At 43.7% G+C, this 16231-nt stretch overlaps 1 protein-coding gene across 1 annotated transcript; it reads right to left on the bottom strand.

Annotated features, from left to right (window-relative positions):
• Window positions 1-3048: 3048 nt before the first annotated feature.
• On the bottom strand, window positions 3049-14747 carry LOC139547139 (zinc finger protein 436-like). Its single transcript, XM_071356178.1, has 2 exons — window positions 14179-14747; window positions 3049-4734 (listed from the first exon to the last, which is right to left on the bottom strand). The coding sequence occupies exons 1-2, from the start codon at window positions 14519-14521 to the stop codon at window positions 3965-3967; spliced, it is 1113 nt and encodes a 370-aa protein (XP_071212279.1). The 5' UTR covers window positions 14522-14747; the 3' UTR covers window positions 3049-3964.
• Window positions 14748-16231: the final 1484 nt, after the last annotated feature.

Genomic DNA, 16231 nt, shown 5'->3' with positions numbered 1-16231 from the left:
ATTCCAACTCACGCGTGCAGTCCATCGCCTTAACCAATCAGCCACCAAGTCCTGTGCTCTCGCGGTGGTCCATTAATTCCCACCATTCTCCACAGACATACCAATTTGGGTTTGATTTCATGAACAAAAGCACAAGTTAGAACACAGCCTCTCTATTCTGATGTCAGGTCCTCTGATCAGGAACATATCCACAATGGGAAGTAAAAAGGATTCCCTCCAGAATGTGTTATTTCATGTGAATTCAGGTTCTCTAACTGGTTAAAACTCTTTCCACAGTGGGAACAGTGGCTTCTCTTCTCTGTGTAGGGCCCTGTAAAATCGTTTTTTTTTTTTGCGTGAATCTGTTGAGTTTTTCCCCAAATTCGGTTTTCTCCACTATGTTTTTCCAAGTTTCCCTTATTTTTTCAGGTTTTTCGCTCTCAAAAATCATGCTTTCTTTAATAGATAACTAAATACATTGGATGTTCTAAGTCCACAACAATAATTAAACCACATCAGGAGACCACTTTTGAGGTCTGGAAAAAACTTGAGAAATTTCAATTTCACTGCACCCCTAGCAAACGGCTATTGTTTAGCTGTGTTTTTGGAAAGCATAGACTACGGAGAAAGTTCTCTCTCGGTGGACAGGGCCACCTTGGAAAGGGAGTTGGGCCTTTCCAGGGCACGCTTGTAAGAATCTGATTGTCCAAAATGGTTTCCGACAAGTCTTATACGGTTGTCCTTCTTTGTAGTTGTCCTGGGGTCCAGTGGCTTGTCGGGTAGTCCTGAACAGAACTACAGAGTTTATTTTCCTTCCCTTCGCTCTTGGAGATGCTTCTTTGAAAATAGGCTAGCCAGCAGTGTCGATGGTTCCCCATTGGGGCGATGAGAGTAGCGTAATATAGATGGTTTTGAGCAGAGTAGTAGAATGGTCCTACTTAGATTAGCTTTCGAAGATACTTTAGTCAGCTAATCAGCTGTACCAGTGATTGTACGCAATGGTGATTTTATCATCTCCACCTCGTGTTGAGATTCAAAGTTCAAACCACTTTAAAAGTGCAGCAGCAGCTTCACGTTTTCTTGTCTGGTATGTTCATTTCTTAACACATTTATAAAGTTTATTCGAAAGGGGTGTTGAGGATCAGCGTAGCAGATATGTTGTTACCTATCCTTACCACCTGGGGGAGGCCTGTCAGGAAGTCCAGGATCGAGTTGCAGAGGGAGGTGTTTAGTCCCAAGGTCCTTAGATTAGTGATGAGCTTTGAGGGCACTATGGTGTTGAACGCTGAGCTGTAGTTAAGGAATAGCATTCTCACATATGTGTTTCTTTTGTCCATGTGGGAAAGGGCAGTGTGGAGTGCAATGGAGATTGCATCATCTGTGGATCTGTTGGGGCTGTATGCAAATTGGAGTGGGTCTAGGGTTTCTTGGATAATGGTGTTGATGTGAGCCATGACCAGCCTTTCAAAGCACTTCATGGCTACAGATGTGAGTGCTACGGGTCGGTAGTCATTTAGGCAGGTTACCTTAGTGTTCTTGGGCACAGGCACTATGGCGGTCTGCTTAAAACATGTTGGTATTACAGACTCAGACAGGGAGAGGTTGAAAATGTCAGTGAAGACACTTGCCAGTTGGTCAGTGCGGGCTCGCAGTACACGTCCTGGTAATCCGTCTGGCCCTGCGGCTTTGTGAATGTTGACCTGTTTAAAGGTCTTTCTCACATCGGCTGGGGAGAATGTGATCACACAGTCTTCCGGAACAGCTGGTGCTCATGCAAGTTTCAGTGTTATTTGCCTCGAAGCGAGCATATAAGTAGTTTAGCTCATCTAGTAGGCTTGTGTCACTGGGCAGCTCTCGGCTGTGCTTCCCTTTGTAGTCTGTAATGGTTTGCAAGCACTGCCACATCCAAAGAGCGTCAGAGCCGGTGTAGCACGATTCGATCATAGTCCTGTATTGACGCTTTGCCTGTTTGATGGTTCTTCGGAAGGCATATCACGATTTCTTATAAGCTTCCGGGTTAGAGTCCCACTCCCTGAAAGCGGCAGCTCTAGCCATTAGCTCAGTGCGAATGTTGCCTGTAATCCATTGCTTCTGGTTGGGGTATGTACGTACTGTCATTCTGGGTACGACATCGTCAATGCACTTATTGATGAAGCCAATGACTGATGTGGTGTACTCCTCAATGCCATTAGAGGAATCCCGGAACATATTCCAGTCTGTGTTAACAAAACAGTCCTGTAGTTTATTATCTGCTTCATTTGACCACTTTTTTATTGATCAAGTCACTGGTGCTTCCTGATTTAATTTTTGCTTGTAAACAGGAATTAGGAGGATAGAATTATGGTCAGATTTGCCAAATGGAGGGCGGGGGAGAGCTTTGTATGCGTCTCTGTGTGTGGAGTAAAGGTTGGCTTTTTTCCTCCTGTTGCACATTTAACATGCTGATAGAAATTAGGTAAAACTGATTTAAGTTTCCCTGCATTAAAGTCCCCGGCCACTAGGAGCAGCGCCTCTGGGTGAGTGTTTTCTTGTTTGCTTATGGCGGCATAAAGCTCATTCAATGCTGTATTACTGCCAGCCTCTGACTGTGGTGGCAGGTAAACAGCTATGAAAAATACAGATGAGAACGTTCTAGGTAGATAGTGTGGTCTACAGCTTATCATGAGATGCTCTACCTCAGGCAAGCAATAGCTCGAGACTTCCTTAGATTTTGTGCACCAGCTGTCATTTACAAAAATACCTAGTCGCCGCCCCTTGTCTTACAAGACGCCACTGTTCTATCCTGCTGGTGCAGCGTATAACCAGCCAGCTGTATGTTGATAGTGTCGTCGTTCAGCCACGACTCCGTGAAGCATAAGCTATTACAGTTTTGAATGTCCCGTTGGTAGTTTAATCTTCCGCGTAGGTAATCTATTTTTTTGTCCAAAGATTGCATGTTTGAATGGAAGGAAGTGAGGGTTTATGCGATCGCCTACGAATTCTCAGAAAGGAGCCCGCCCTCCGGCCCCACTTGTGCGAAGTTAGGTAAAACAATTATCTCTCACAGCTTCTCAAATCACACCTCTCTCTAAACAAAAAACACTTTAATCATTTTTCATATTTCATGCACAGATGGAAACTTCACAGATATAGTGGGTATACTTTCCAAGTTACAGTAGTTCCTTTAAAAAAAAATTAAATGGCATCACAAAATAACAAGCATGATTACATTAGTGTTCTATAGTCTTTAAAACATTTTTAATGACATCACAAAATAACAAGCATGATTACTTTAGTGTTCTTTAGATCGCTTCTGACAGGTCCCCGCGTTCTATGTTAGAAATATTGTTCCCGTATTCACTTTTGAACATGTCAGAGTATCGGCAGGAAAAGTCTATTGAAACAAAGGACATTCCTTTGAATCTGGGAGAGGGAGACATGAATCTTCTCCCCTTGATTTACAACAGGATGTGAGTTGTTGATCCTCAATAGTTATTTCCTATACCCTTTCTGCGGGTGAAAGGGGGTCTGATTGAAGTTATTAATTGCAAACCTGATCTGACCTATTTGGATTCTCGTGGACAATTATCACAATCTTCAGAAAGTTGCAGGAAATATGATTTGCTGAAGCATTCTGTTCATGTCATGATGAGCGTGAGCAAATTAATACATTTTCAATACATTTAGTTGATTCCCTACTAAGCTCAATACATTTCAGAATATTGTTGAATTGAGTTATAATTTCTGGATTCTGTGATTTCATCCGTTTTCTCTGTATCACAGATTTTATAGGCCCCCCCATCTGTGTCCACTCATGTGAATACAGACTCCCTAACCTGGCAAAAGTCTTTCCATATTAGGAGCAATGGAAAGGCTTTTCTCCAGAGTGTATTCTGTTATGTGTTTTCAGGTTAACTAACACGGTAAAACACTCTCCACTGTAGGGAGACAAGGTTTTGTTCTAAGCTATCTTCATACCGTCTATTTGAGAGAACCCTTCACCACACTAACAACATTGGAAAAGCTTTGCCCCTGTGCGTATTCTCTTGTGCTCTTTTAGGTACCGTAACTTAGCATAACTCTTTCCACACTGGGAACATTGGAAAGGTTTTTCTCCTATGTGTGTTGTCTCATGAGTTTTTAGGTCCCCTGATCGTGAAAATGTCTTTCCACAGTGGGAACAGTGGTAAGGCTTTTCTCCTGTGTGTGTCCGCTCATGCTTTTTTAGGTGCCCTAACTGAGTAAAACTCTTTCCACAATGGGAACATTGAAATGGCTTTTCTCCAGTGTGTATTCTCTCATGCCTTTTCAGGTTAGCTACCACGGTAAAACTCTTTCCACACTGGGAACATTGGAAAGGCTTTTCTCCTGTGTGTGTTCTCTCATGAGCTTTTAGGTCCACTGATCTTGAAAATCTATTTTCACATTGGAAGCAGTGGTAAGGCTTTTCTCCTGTGTGTGTCCACTCGTGCTGTTTTAGGTTCCCTAACTGAGTAAAACTCTTTCCACAGTGGGAACAGTGATAAGGCTTTTCTCCAGAGTGTAGTTTCTCATGCCTTTTCAGGTTGACTAACACGGTAAAATTCTTTCCACACTGGGAACATTGGAAAGGCTTTTCTCCTGTGTGTATTCTCTCATGCCGTTTTAGGTACCCTAACCAGCTAAAACTCTTTCCACAGTGGGAACAGTGATGCTGTCTTGCTGGTTTGGGCGTCTCTGAGTCTGGTGCCACTGAAGGACTCTTCCCGCTGTCAGACTGAGAGTCTGGTCTCTCTCCTGCCAAAGACAAACAGAGTATTTAGTTAAACAGAGACCTGAATGAAACCTCCACATGATAAAACGGTCTTCCTATGAGGTTTAATCCAGACTAGATCCCTCAATAAATGATGAGCTTGTCGTGACAAAGTGGCTGTAGGGTAAAATCCAATCACTTTTTGAAAGCATCCCTTTTGATAATAAAAAAAAATAATAATCCATACATGTTTGCCAATGGAAGTAGTGGTCAGAAAGTGACTTTTTGGACCTGAATGTCAAAACATTCTCAGGAGATCAAGGTGCTCAAAGTTGACCGATTTTGCATACTCCACATTCATGTCTTTATCACTGGAAAAGATAAACGGTTTGAGTTTGATATAATTTAAAACCTTCCAAACAGTCAAACTATTTGATTATTCCTAGATTATTTTTCTTCATAAAAATGAGGTACTAGGTTGCTTTTGCTGCCTCTGGTACTGGGGGGCCTTGAACGTGTGCAAGACATCATGAAATCAGACGATTATCAGTGTGTCCAAATACTGGGTCTCCACTGAAGGTTGTGGGTCTTCCAGCAGGACAACGACCCCAAACACACATCAAAAAGCACCCAGGAACGGTTAAGAAGAGATAAGGGACTGTTCTGGAGTCCCTAACGAAGAGTCCAGATCAGAAACATTTAAAACCTACGGTGAGAGCTGAAAACAGCAGTTGGTGGAGGGCACAAATGTTACATCTGTTTTTTTTTTTTATAACTGAGCAAATTTAAGGTGGGTGAGTGCAAACTTGAATATTGTGAAAATTCTGTGTAACTTCCAGCGCACGTTGGCTGAAGGCTGTATTACATTTACATTTTACATTTTAGTCATTTAGCAGACGCTCTTTTCCAGAGCGACTTACAGTAGAGTGCATACATTTTATTACATTTTACATACTGAGACAAGGATATCCCTACCGGCCAAACCCTCCCTAACCCGGACGACGCTATGCCAATTGTGCGTCGCCCCACGGACCTCCCGGTTGCGGCCGGCTGCGACAGAGCCTGGGCGTGAACCCAGAGACTCTGGTGGCGCAGCTAGCACTGCGATGCAGTGCCCTAGACCACTGCGCCACCCAGGAGGCTGTATCCGCTTTAAGTTACAGTTTTAAACAGTGGTCAAGTAGGCTACTGTGGCTATTTGATCATAATGTAGGACAACCAGAGTGGCCTACCATGGAAAAATGCATCCCATAACATGGAAATAGCTATTCTATTGTTCAGGCTACAGTAGCAGCCAATGTGTGGTGTTCAATGTAGACCTACAATCAATGGGACTTTTGAAAAAAAAACTTTAAAAACATGCAGGGCTTTACATCAACCCTGTTTATCCACTTGTCCTTCAGACAAGGAAATGACTGAACATGTTGTGTTTGATGCAAGCAACCAATTTACAAAATAAAATGCATAATTATTCCCCATACCATTATTACAGAGAATCAGACACATTATGCTACCCTCTGCCTATTGGCTACATAGCTTATTCAAGCCTGTCTCAAAATAACACTGCCCCTTTAAGACAAAAAAAAAGCTCTTTATCTGACTCACTTTTCAAAGATGGCTAGAAATGTACACGTTTTGTGCTCTTGTAGGAAACAATCACCCCTTTGGCCGACTACAAATGATCAATAACTGGGCTAATAACTCAGTAATTAGCAAAGGATATGAACAAAATGTGCCCAAGTAGCTACATGCAGCTCTCACTTTGATCTCAAAACATGCGCATCTACTCACGAACGCTCAGGCTGTAAACACAGTCCAGTTCAAAGTGAACGGCACAGATCCATATATGGCAATGCATATAGGCCTACTGCAGCTCTGACTGGTTATGGCGCACCGGTCTGTGTAGAGTATGGGCCTGAGTCGTGCCTGTGTCGTGCCTGTCAATACAATAGCGTTCTGCCGAAAACAAAATCTCTCGCGTAGTTAGTTTTGCATAATTTGTTTTGTTAGGTTGCATTGAAAGTTGTTCATATACATCACCCAGGAAGAATGTGACACTTTTTGTTTTTACAATTTCTGACAAGCGAGCACTTAGATATGGTCATTTTCACGTTTTTATAAATTCTTAGAATTTTTGGGAATGACCTATACTGAGGCATTTGTGAACATTCTATAGCAAAACAGAGTGGGGAAGTGGCCGTGTGTTTGGAGAATTAATAGACTCTGCAGTAAATACAACCTAATAAAAACATCTGTCTCGTCCAGGACCCAGAGTCTACACGGTGCGCTATAGCCAATCAGAGCTACAGTAGATCTTTATGCAAACGAGCCATTTGCTACACGGGCCCTGACATCATTCACCTTGAACTGGACTGTGTTTACAGGCAGGACCCAGAGTCTACACAGACCGGTGCGCTATAGCCAATCAGAGGACTGTGTGTTTACAGGCAGGACCCAGAGTCTACACAGACCGGTGCGCTATAGCCAATCAGAGGACTGTGTGTTTACAGGCAGGACCCAGAGTCTACACAGACCGGTGCGCTATAGCCAATCAGAGGACTGTGTGTTTACAGGCAGGACCCAGAGTCTACACAGACCGGTGCGCTATAGCCAATCAGAGGACTGTGTGTTTACAGGCAGGACCCAGAGTCTACACAGACCGGTGCGCTATAGCCAATCAGAGGACTGTGTGTTTACAGGCAGGACCCAGAGTCTACACAGACCGGTGCGCTATAGCCAATCAGAGGACTGTGTGTTTACAGGCAGGACCCAGAGTCTACACAGACCGGTGCGCTATAGCCAATCAGAGGACTGTGTGTTTACAACTGTATATCATTAGAACACATTCAGCAAAACGCCACAAAATGCACCTGGATGGTTTTCTGTAACTATGGAAACACCACGGGAGTCCTCTTTACATTTGGGAACTTTACAGTCCTATTGATCAAACAAACATGAAAATGTAGGCTATATTTCCCTTTATGCACAACAACAAGATCAACAACTAATGCTAGCCAGACCAAGGAGGAGCTAAAAATCTAACGAAGGAACATTAGATAAAACCCTCTCAAACAGTCAAAATTGCACTGATAAACGATGGGTATGCAATTGTAAGGGGGCCTGTTCGTCCTTCTGCAGCTTGTCTGCCAATGTATGCTTGTCCCAACCAAGCACCCAAGCCAATGTATGCTTGTCCCAACCAAGCACCCAAGCCAATGTATGCTTGTCCCAACCAAGCACCCAAGCCAATGTATGCTTGTCCCAACCAAGCACCCAAGCCAATGTATGCTTGTCCCAACCAAGCACCCAAGCCAATGTATGCTTGTCCCAACCAAGCACCCAAGCCAATGTATGCTTGTCCCAACCAAGCACCCAAGCCAATGTATGCTTGTCCCAACCAAGCACCCAAGCCAATGTATGCTTGTCCCAACCAAGCACCCAAGCCAATGTATGCTTGTCCCAACCAAGCACCCAAGCCAATGTATGCTTGTCCCAACCAAGCACCCAAGCCAATGTATGCTTGTCCCAACCAAGCACCCAAGCCAATGTATGCTTGTCCCAACCAAGCACCCAAGCCAATGTATGCTTGTCCCAACCAAGCACCCAAGCCAATGTATGCTTGTCCCAACCAAGCACCCAAGCCAATGTATGCTTGTCCCAACCAAGCACCCAAGCCAACTGGCTAAAGTTGGCTAGCTTGCTACTTCCAGATACAAATGAGAGAACACCTCACACGGACCATTTTCCTCATCCTAGCAGAGCTGGTTAAGCTGTTTACATGTTATCTAGCCGGTTCGTAACTAACTTACTTTTTTTGCCAACGTTTACTGCCAACGGGTGTTGTCGCGTTCGTAAATTCCTCAGTTATTCTGCTCTCTGGCACACTCAGACGAGAGTGCTCTGAAATCGGAGTAGCTAGCCAGAGTGCTCTGAAATCGGAGTAGCTAGCCAGAGTGCTCTGAAATCGGAGTAGCTAGCCAGAGTACATTTCTGAAGAGATATGCTAACTGGATAACAGTCGTTCAAGTTCAGTATAGCTAGAATGGCAATTCCCATTTCTTGCTAGCTAACCAAATGACACCTGCATCTCTAGCTGTGTAGCTACCAAAAAACAACATGAGGGGAAAAGTCAGTCACTCACCCACTCCTCCAATGACATCACATCCTCCCAGCAGCTAGCTAGCTAATGTTAGGCTACATAAAGAGCTACATAAATAGATACGCTAGCCTATTAGCCACTGACTTGTGACCATTTGCCTTGCTAATCGGATTGTATTGACATTACCAACCTTAGTTACATTCATCTGTTTTTTTTGTCCAAAACATTGAGTCATTGAAACTGAAACAGTGCATCCCAAATGGAGGCAACAAACAACGTACCAGACCAGCTGTGATTTACAACCTGATAGTATAGTTCCACCATAATTTGCAAATAAATTCATTAAAAATCCTACAATGTCATCTTCTGGATTTTTTATCCTCATTTTGTCTGTCATAGTTGAAGTGTACCTATGATGAAAATGACAGGCCTCATCTTTTTAAGTGGGAGAACTTGCACAATTGGTGGCTGACTAAATACTTTTTTGCCCCACTGTATGCCTCTGTAGTGGTGAGAGGTTAGCATGTCTTAGGGAGTCTGAGGTTTATGCCTCTGTAATGGTGAGAGGTTAGCATGTCTTAAGGGGTCTGAGGTTTATGTCTCTGTAATGGTGAGAGGTTAGCATGTCTTAGGGGGTCTGAGGTTTATGCCTCTGTAATGGTGAGAGGTTAACATGTCTTAGGGAGTCTGAGGTGTATGCCTCTGTAATGGTGAGAGGTTAGCATGTCTTAGGGAGTCTGAGGTTTATGCCTCTGTAATGGTGAGAGGTTAGCATGTCTTAGGGAGTCTGAGGTTTATGCCTCTGTAATGGTGAGAGGTTAGCATGTCTTAGGGAGTCTGAGGTTTATGCCTCTGTAATGGTGAGAGGTTAGCATGTCTTAGGGGGTCTTAGGTTTATGCCTCTGTAGTGGTGAGAGGCTTTAGCATGTCTTAGGGAGTCTGAGGTTTATGCCTCTGTAATGGTGAGAGGTTAGCATGTCTTAGGGGGTCTGAGGTTTATGCCTCTGTAATGGTGAGAGGTTAGCATGTCTTAGGGAGTCTGAGGTTTATGCCTCTGTAATGGTGAGAGGTTAGCATGTCTTAGGGAGTCTGAAGTGTATGCCTCTGTAATGGTGAGAGGTTAGCATGTCTTAGGGAGTCTGAGGTTTATGCCTCTGTAATGGTGAGAGGTTAGCATGTCTTAGGAAGTCTGAGGTTTATGCCTCTGTAATGGTGAGAGGTTAACATGTCTTAGGGAGTCTGAGGTGTATGCCTCTGTAATGGTGAGAGGTTAGCATGTCTTAGGGAGTCTGAGGTTTATGCCTCTGTAATGGTGAGAGGTTAACATGTCTTAGGGGGTCTGAGGTGTATGCCTCTGTAATGGTGAGAGGTTAGCATGTCTTAGGGAGTCTGAGGTTTATGCCTCTGTAATGGTGAGAGGTTAGCATGTCTTAGGGAGTCTGAGGTTTATGCCTCTGTAATGGTGAGAGGTTAGCATGTCTTAGGTTTAGGCCTCAGTAATGGTGAGAGGTTAGCATGTCTGAGGTGTATGCCTCTGTAATGGTGAGAGGTTAGCATGTCTTAGGGAGTCTGAGGTTTATGCCTCTGTCATGGTGAGAGGTTAGCATGTCTTAGGGAGTCTGAAGTGTATGCCTCTGTAATGGTGAGAGGTTAGCATGTCTTAGGGAGTCTGAGGTTTATGCCTCTGTAATGGTGAGAGGTTAGCATGTCTTAGGAAGTCTGAGGTTTATGCCTCTGTAATGGTGAGAGGTTAACATGTCTTAGGGAGTCTGAGGTGTATGCCTCTGTAATGGTGAGAGGTTAGCATGTCTTAGGGAGTCTGAGGTTTATGCCTCTGTAATGGTGAGAGGTTAGCATGTCTTAGGGAGTCTGAGGTTTATGCCTCTGTAATGGTGAGAGGTTAGCATGTCTTAGGTTTAGGCCTCAGTAATGGTGAGAGGTTAGCATGTCTGAGGTGTATGCCTCTGTAATGGTGAGAGGTTAGCATGTCTTAGGGAGTCTGAGGTTTATGCCTCAGTAATGGTGAGAGGTTAGCATGTCTTAGGGGGTCTGAGGTTTATGCCTCTGTAATGGTGAGAGGTTAGCATGTCTTAGGGGGTCTGAGGTTTATGCCTCAGTAATGGTGAGAGGTTAGCATGTCATAGGGGGTCAGAGGTTTATGCCTCTGTAATGGTGAGAGGTTAGCATGTCATAGGGGGTCTGAGGTTTATGTCTCTGCAATGGTGAGAGGTTAGCATGTCTTAAGGGGTCTGAGGTTTATGTCTCTGTAATGGTGAGAGGTTAGCATGTCTGAGGTTTATGCCTCTGTAATGGTGAGAGGTTAGCATGTCTTAAGGGGTGAGAGGTTAGCATGTCTTAGGGAGTCTGAGGTTTATGCCTCTGTCATGGTGAGAGGTTAGCATGTCTTAGGGAGTCTGAAGTGTATGCCTCTGTAATGGTGAGAGGTTAGCATGTCTTAGGGAGTCTGAGGTTTATGCCTCTGTAATGGTGAGAGGTTAGCATGTCTTAGGAAGTCTGAGGTTTATGCCTCTGTAATGGTGAGAGGTTAACATGTCTTAGGGAGTCTGAGGTGTATGCCTCTGTAATGGTGAGAGGTTAGCATGTCTTAGGGAGTCTGAGGTTTATGCCTCTGTAATGGTGAGAGGTTAGCATGTCTTAGGTTTAGGCCTCAGTAATGGTGAGAGGTTAGCATGTCTGAGGTGTATGCCTCTGTAATGGTGAGAGGTTAGCATGTCTTAGGGAGTCTGAGGTTTATGCCTCAGTAATGGTGAGAGGTTAGCATGTCTTAGGGGGTCTGAGGTTTATGCCTCTGTAATGGTGAGAGGTTAGCATGTCTTAGGGGGTCTGAGGTTTATGCCTCAGTAATGGTGAGAGGTTAGCATGTCATAGGGGGTCAGAGGTTTATGCCTCTGTAATGGTGAGAGGTTAGCATGTCATAGGGGGTCTGAGGTTTATGTCTCTGCAATGGTGAGAGGTTAGCATGTCTTAAGGGGTCTGAGGTTTATGTCTCTGTAATGGTGAGAGGTTAGCATGTCTGAGGTTTATGCCTCTGTAATGGTGAGAGGTTAGCATGTCTTAAGGGGTCTGAGGTTTATGTTTCTGTAATGGTGAGAGGTTAGCATGTCTTAGGGGGTCTTAGGTTTATGCCTCTGTAATGGTGAGAGGTTAGCATGTCTGAGGGAGTCTGAGGTTTATTTCTCTGTAATGGTGAGAGGTTAGCATGTCTTAGGGAGTCTGAGGTTTATGCCTCTGTAATGGTGAGAGGTTAGCATGTCTTAGGGAGTCTGAGGTTTATGCCTCTGTAATGGTGAGAGGTTAGCATGTCTTAGGGAGTCTGAGGTTTATGCCTCTGTAATGGTGAGAGGTTAGCATGTCTGTCTGAGGTTTATGCCTCTGTAATGGTGAGAGGTTAGCATGTCTTAGGGAGTCTGAGGTTTATGCCTCTGTAATGGTGAGAGGTTAGCATGTCTGAGGTTTATGTCTCTGTAATGGTGAGAGGTTAGCATGTCTTAGGGAGTCTTAGGTTTATGCCTCTGTAATGGTGAGAGGTTAGCATGTCTGAGGTTTATGCCTCTGTAATGGTGAGAGGTTAGCATGTCTTAAGGGGTCTGAGGTTTATGTCTCTGTAATGGTGAGAGGTTAGCATGTCTTAGGGGGTCTTAGGTTTATTTCTCTGTAATGGTGAGAGGTTAGCATGTCTTAGGGAGTCTGAGGTTTATGCCTCTGTAATGGTGAGAGGTTAGCATGTCTTAGGGAGTCTGAGGTTTATGCCTCTGTAATGGTGAGAGGTTAGCATGTCTTAGGGAGTCTGAGGTTTATGCCTGTGTAATGGTGAGAGGTTAGCATGTCTGAGGTTTATGCCTCTGTAATGGTGAGAGGTTAGCATGTCTTAGGGAGTCTGAGGTTTATGCCTCTGTAGTGGTGAGAGGTTAGCATGTCTGAGGTTTATGCCTCTGTAATGGTGAGAGGTTAGCATGTCTTAGGGAGTCTGAGGTTTATGCCTCTGTAGTGGTGAGAGGTTAGCATGTCTGAGGTTTATGCCTCTGTAATGGTGAGAGGTTAGCATGTCTTAGGGAGTCTGACATTTATGCCTCTGTAATGGTGAGAGGTTAGCATGTCTCAGGGGGTCTGAGGTTTATGCCTCTAACTTTCTTAGTCATCAATATTCACAATTCATTTATGATAATTCATAATCCTGGTAGAATCCACATTCATGTAGAAACATATTATATTCTTGTTTACAAGAATAAATACCCTCCAACAAAATGTTGGAGGGTATTCTGTACTGTCGCCTCATGAAACATTAGAGCTCAAATCCAAAATGGTGGAGAATAGAGGCTAAATTAAACGTTTTAGCGTCACTGAGCAGTAGTGAAAAGTATGTAGTGAAAAGTAAGTAAAAATCCTTTAAAGTACTACTTAAGTAGTTTTTTTGGGGTATCTGTACTTTACTATTTATATTTTTTTACAAGTTTTACTCCACTACATTCCTAAAGAAAATAATGTACTTTTTAGTCCTGACACCCAAAAGTACTTGTTACATTTCGAATGTTTAGCAGGACAGGAAACTGGTTCAATTCACGCACTTATCATACTGCTTCTGATCTGGCGGACTCACTAAAACACAAATGCTTCGTTTGTAAATTATGTCTGAGTGTTGGAGTGTGCCCCTGGTTATCAAAAAAATAAAATAATAATTTGACAATTGTGCCATCTGGTTTGCTTAATATAAGGAATGTGAAATGATTTCAACTTTTACTTTTTATACTTTTTATACTACTTTACAATGACATTTACTTTTGATTCTTAAAGTATTTGGTTTTAAATATACTTAAGACTTTTACTCAAGTAGTATTTTACTGGGTTACTGTCACTTTTACTTGAGTCATTTTCTATTAAGGTATCTTTACTTTTACTCAAGTATGACAATTGGGTACTTTTTCCCACCACTGTCACTGACAGATGAGTTTGGAGAAAGGTAACCACTCTCAAATTCATAGACAGAGCTATGGATGCAAGGACTGACCATGCCTGAGATCAAAATGACAGTTTCAACCACGTTTTGAGGCTATACAGTGTTTGTTTACAATTACATTGTTTACACACAATCGAGTAAATCAAGTTTGGGTTCTGGTGAGTTAGGACAGTTGAACTAAGCTCATTTGGGTATTTATAAGTTAAATTCTCTAAGAATCAATGGCTAGGCCTCTGTATCATTCATTTAAAGGTCCAAACATGTATGTACCAATCGCAGATTGCCCATTTAACAATTCCTACAGTACTGAACAACATATTTAATTGTTAAACTATGGTGGAATGCCCCTTTGGCTTTAAAACCATACATTAATTCAACAACTGAATTTGTGTCCGTGTTTAAGACAATACTCACTAGTGTCAATCAGATCTCCAGTCTCCACTTCCTCTCCTTCAACCTCCTCCTTTTTCACTCCCAAAACAACTTCCTCCTCCTCTTTTATTGAGATAGCCTCCTCTGCCTCTTTCACTCCAAAAGGTTCTTTCTCTTCTTTCGACGTGATAGCCTCCTCGTCCTCCTGTTTTATTCTGAAAGCTTCTTCCTCTTCTTTCACTGTAATATTCTCCTCTTCCTCTTCTTTTACGACAATGTTCAGCCCCAGAGCTTCTTTCTGCGTCCAGCAGATCGCCTCTTCTTTAGCAGTAAGGGAGTAGCTTAGTGAGTTCATGGTTGGGCTACCTAAAATTAGCATTAGCATTAGCCTAGTGCTAGGCTCAGTATAATCAACCTTAACAAATGTGTAAATTTTAACAAGCAAATGACACCGAGATCAATACACACAAAAATGGTCTAAAGAGCTTCAATGTTTCGTTTTTACGTTGGCTAACTACCCGAGTGGCGACGAATGAATCAGTGGCCGTGTTTTTGTTGAAGAAGCCTCCCGTGTTGTTGTTGAAGAAGCGTCCCGTGTCACGTGGTCCACTAGATTCTTCTTCGATGAGGTTTAATGGCAGTTGGCATCCAATAAATGTTGCATTACCGCCACCTACTAGACTGGAGTAGAACTCCCTTATACTTTGCTTTATTATTTTTTTTATATATAAGTAAATCAAATACCCTACAATCACAAAAAACCCACCACCCTACTCCACTATTTAAATCGATGTAGTCCTACCTCAGCCTGAAAGGATGGACACCTAAGAATCTGTTCTTAACTGACTTGCCTAGTTAAATAAAGGTTCCACAATTTTTTTTTAAATGCACCCTGTAACTCGTCAAGTCTCGCACACCCAAATAGCTCTCTGCAGCTGCCACCACCACCTCAATTGCCTACACATACGGCATAGCCTACACATACGGCGTAGCCTACACATACGGCGTAGCCTACACACACGGCGTAGCCTACACACACGGCGTAGCCTACACACACGGCGTAGCCTACACATACGGCGTAGCCTACACACACGGCGTAGCCTACACACACGGCGTAGCCTACACACACGGCGTAGCCTACACACACGGCGTAGCCTACACATACGGCGTAGCCTACACACACGGCATAGCCTACACACACGGCATAGCCTACACATACGGCTTACTACACACACGGCGTAGCCTACACACACAGCGTAGCCTACACACACGGCGTAGCCTACACACACGGCGTAGCCTACACACACGGCGTAGCCTACACATACGGCGTAGCCTACACATACGGCATAGCCTACACATACGGCATAGCCTACACATACGGCATAGCCTACACACACGGCATAGCCTACACATACGGCATAGCCTACACAAACGGCATAGCCTACACACACGGCGTAGCCTACACATACGGCGTAGCCTACACATACGGCGTAGACTACACATACGGCATAGCCTACACACACGGCATAGCCTACACACACGGCATAGCCTACACACACGGCATAGCCTACACATACGGCATAGCCTACACATATAGCATAGCCTACACATATAGCATAGCCTGCACATACAGCATAGCCTACACATACGGCACAGCCTACACATACGGCATAACCTACACATACGGCATAGCCTACACATACGGCATAGCCTACACATACAACATAGCCTACACATACGGCATAGCCTACACATACGGCATAGCCTACACATACGGCATAGCCTACACATACAACATAGCCTACACATACGGCATAGCCTACACATATAGCATAGCCTACACATATAGCATAGCCTACACATACGGCATAGCCTACACATATAGCATAGCCTACACATACGGCATAGCCTACACATATAGCATAGCCTACACATACAACATAGCCTACACATACGGCATAGCCTACACATACAACATAGCCTACACATACAACATAGCCTACACATACGGCATAGCCTACACATACGGCATAGCCTACACATACGGCATAGCCTACACATACGGCATAGCCTACACATACGGCGCGGCCTACAC

Source organism: Salvelinus alpinus, chromosome 2 (assembly GCF_045679555.1).
Source record: "Salvelinus alpinus chromosome 2, SLU_Salpinus.1, whole genome shotgun sequence".
Taxonomy (NCBI): Eukaryota; Metazoa; Chordata; class Actinopteri; order Salmoniformes; family Salmonidae; genus Salvelinus; species Salvelinus alpinus.
Note: the sequence above shows the minus strand (reverse complement) of the source record. Positions and strands in the feature narration are given on the sequence as shown.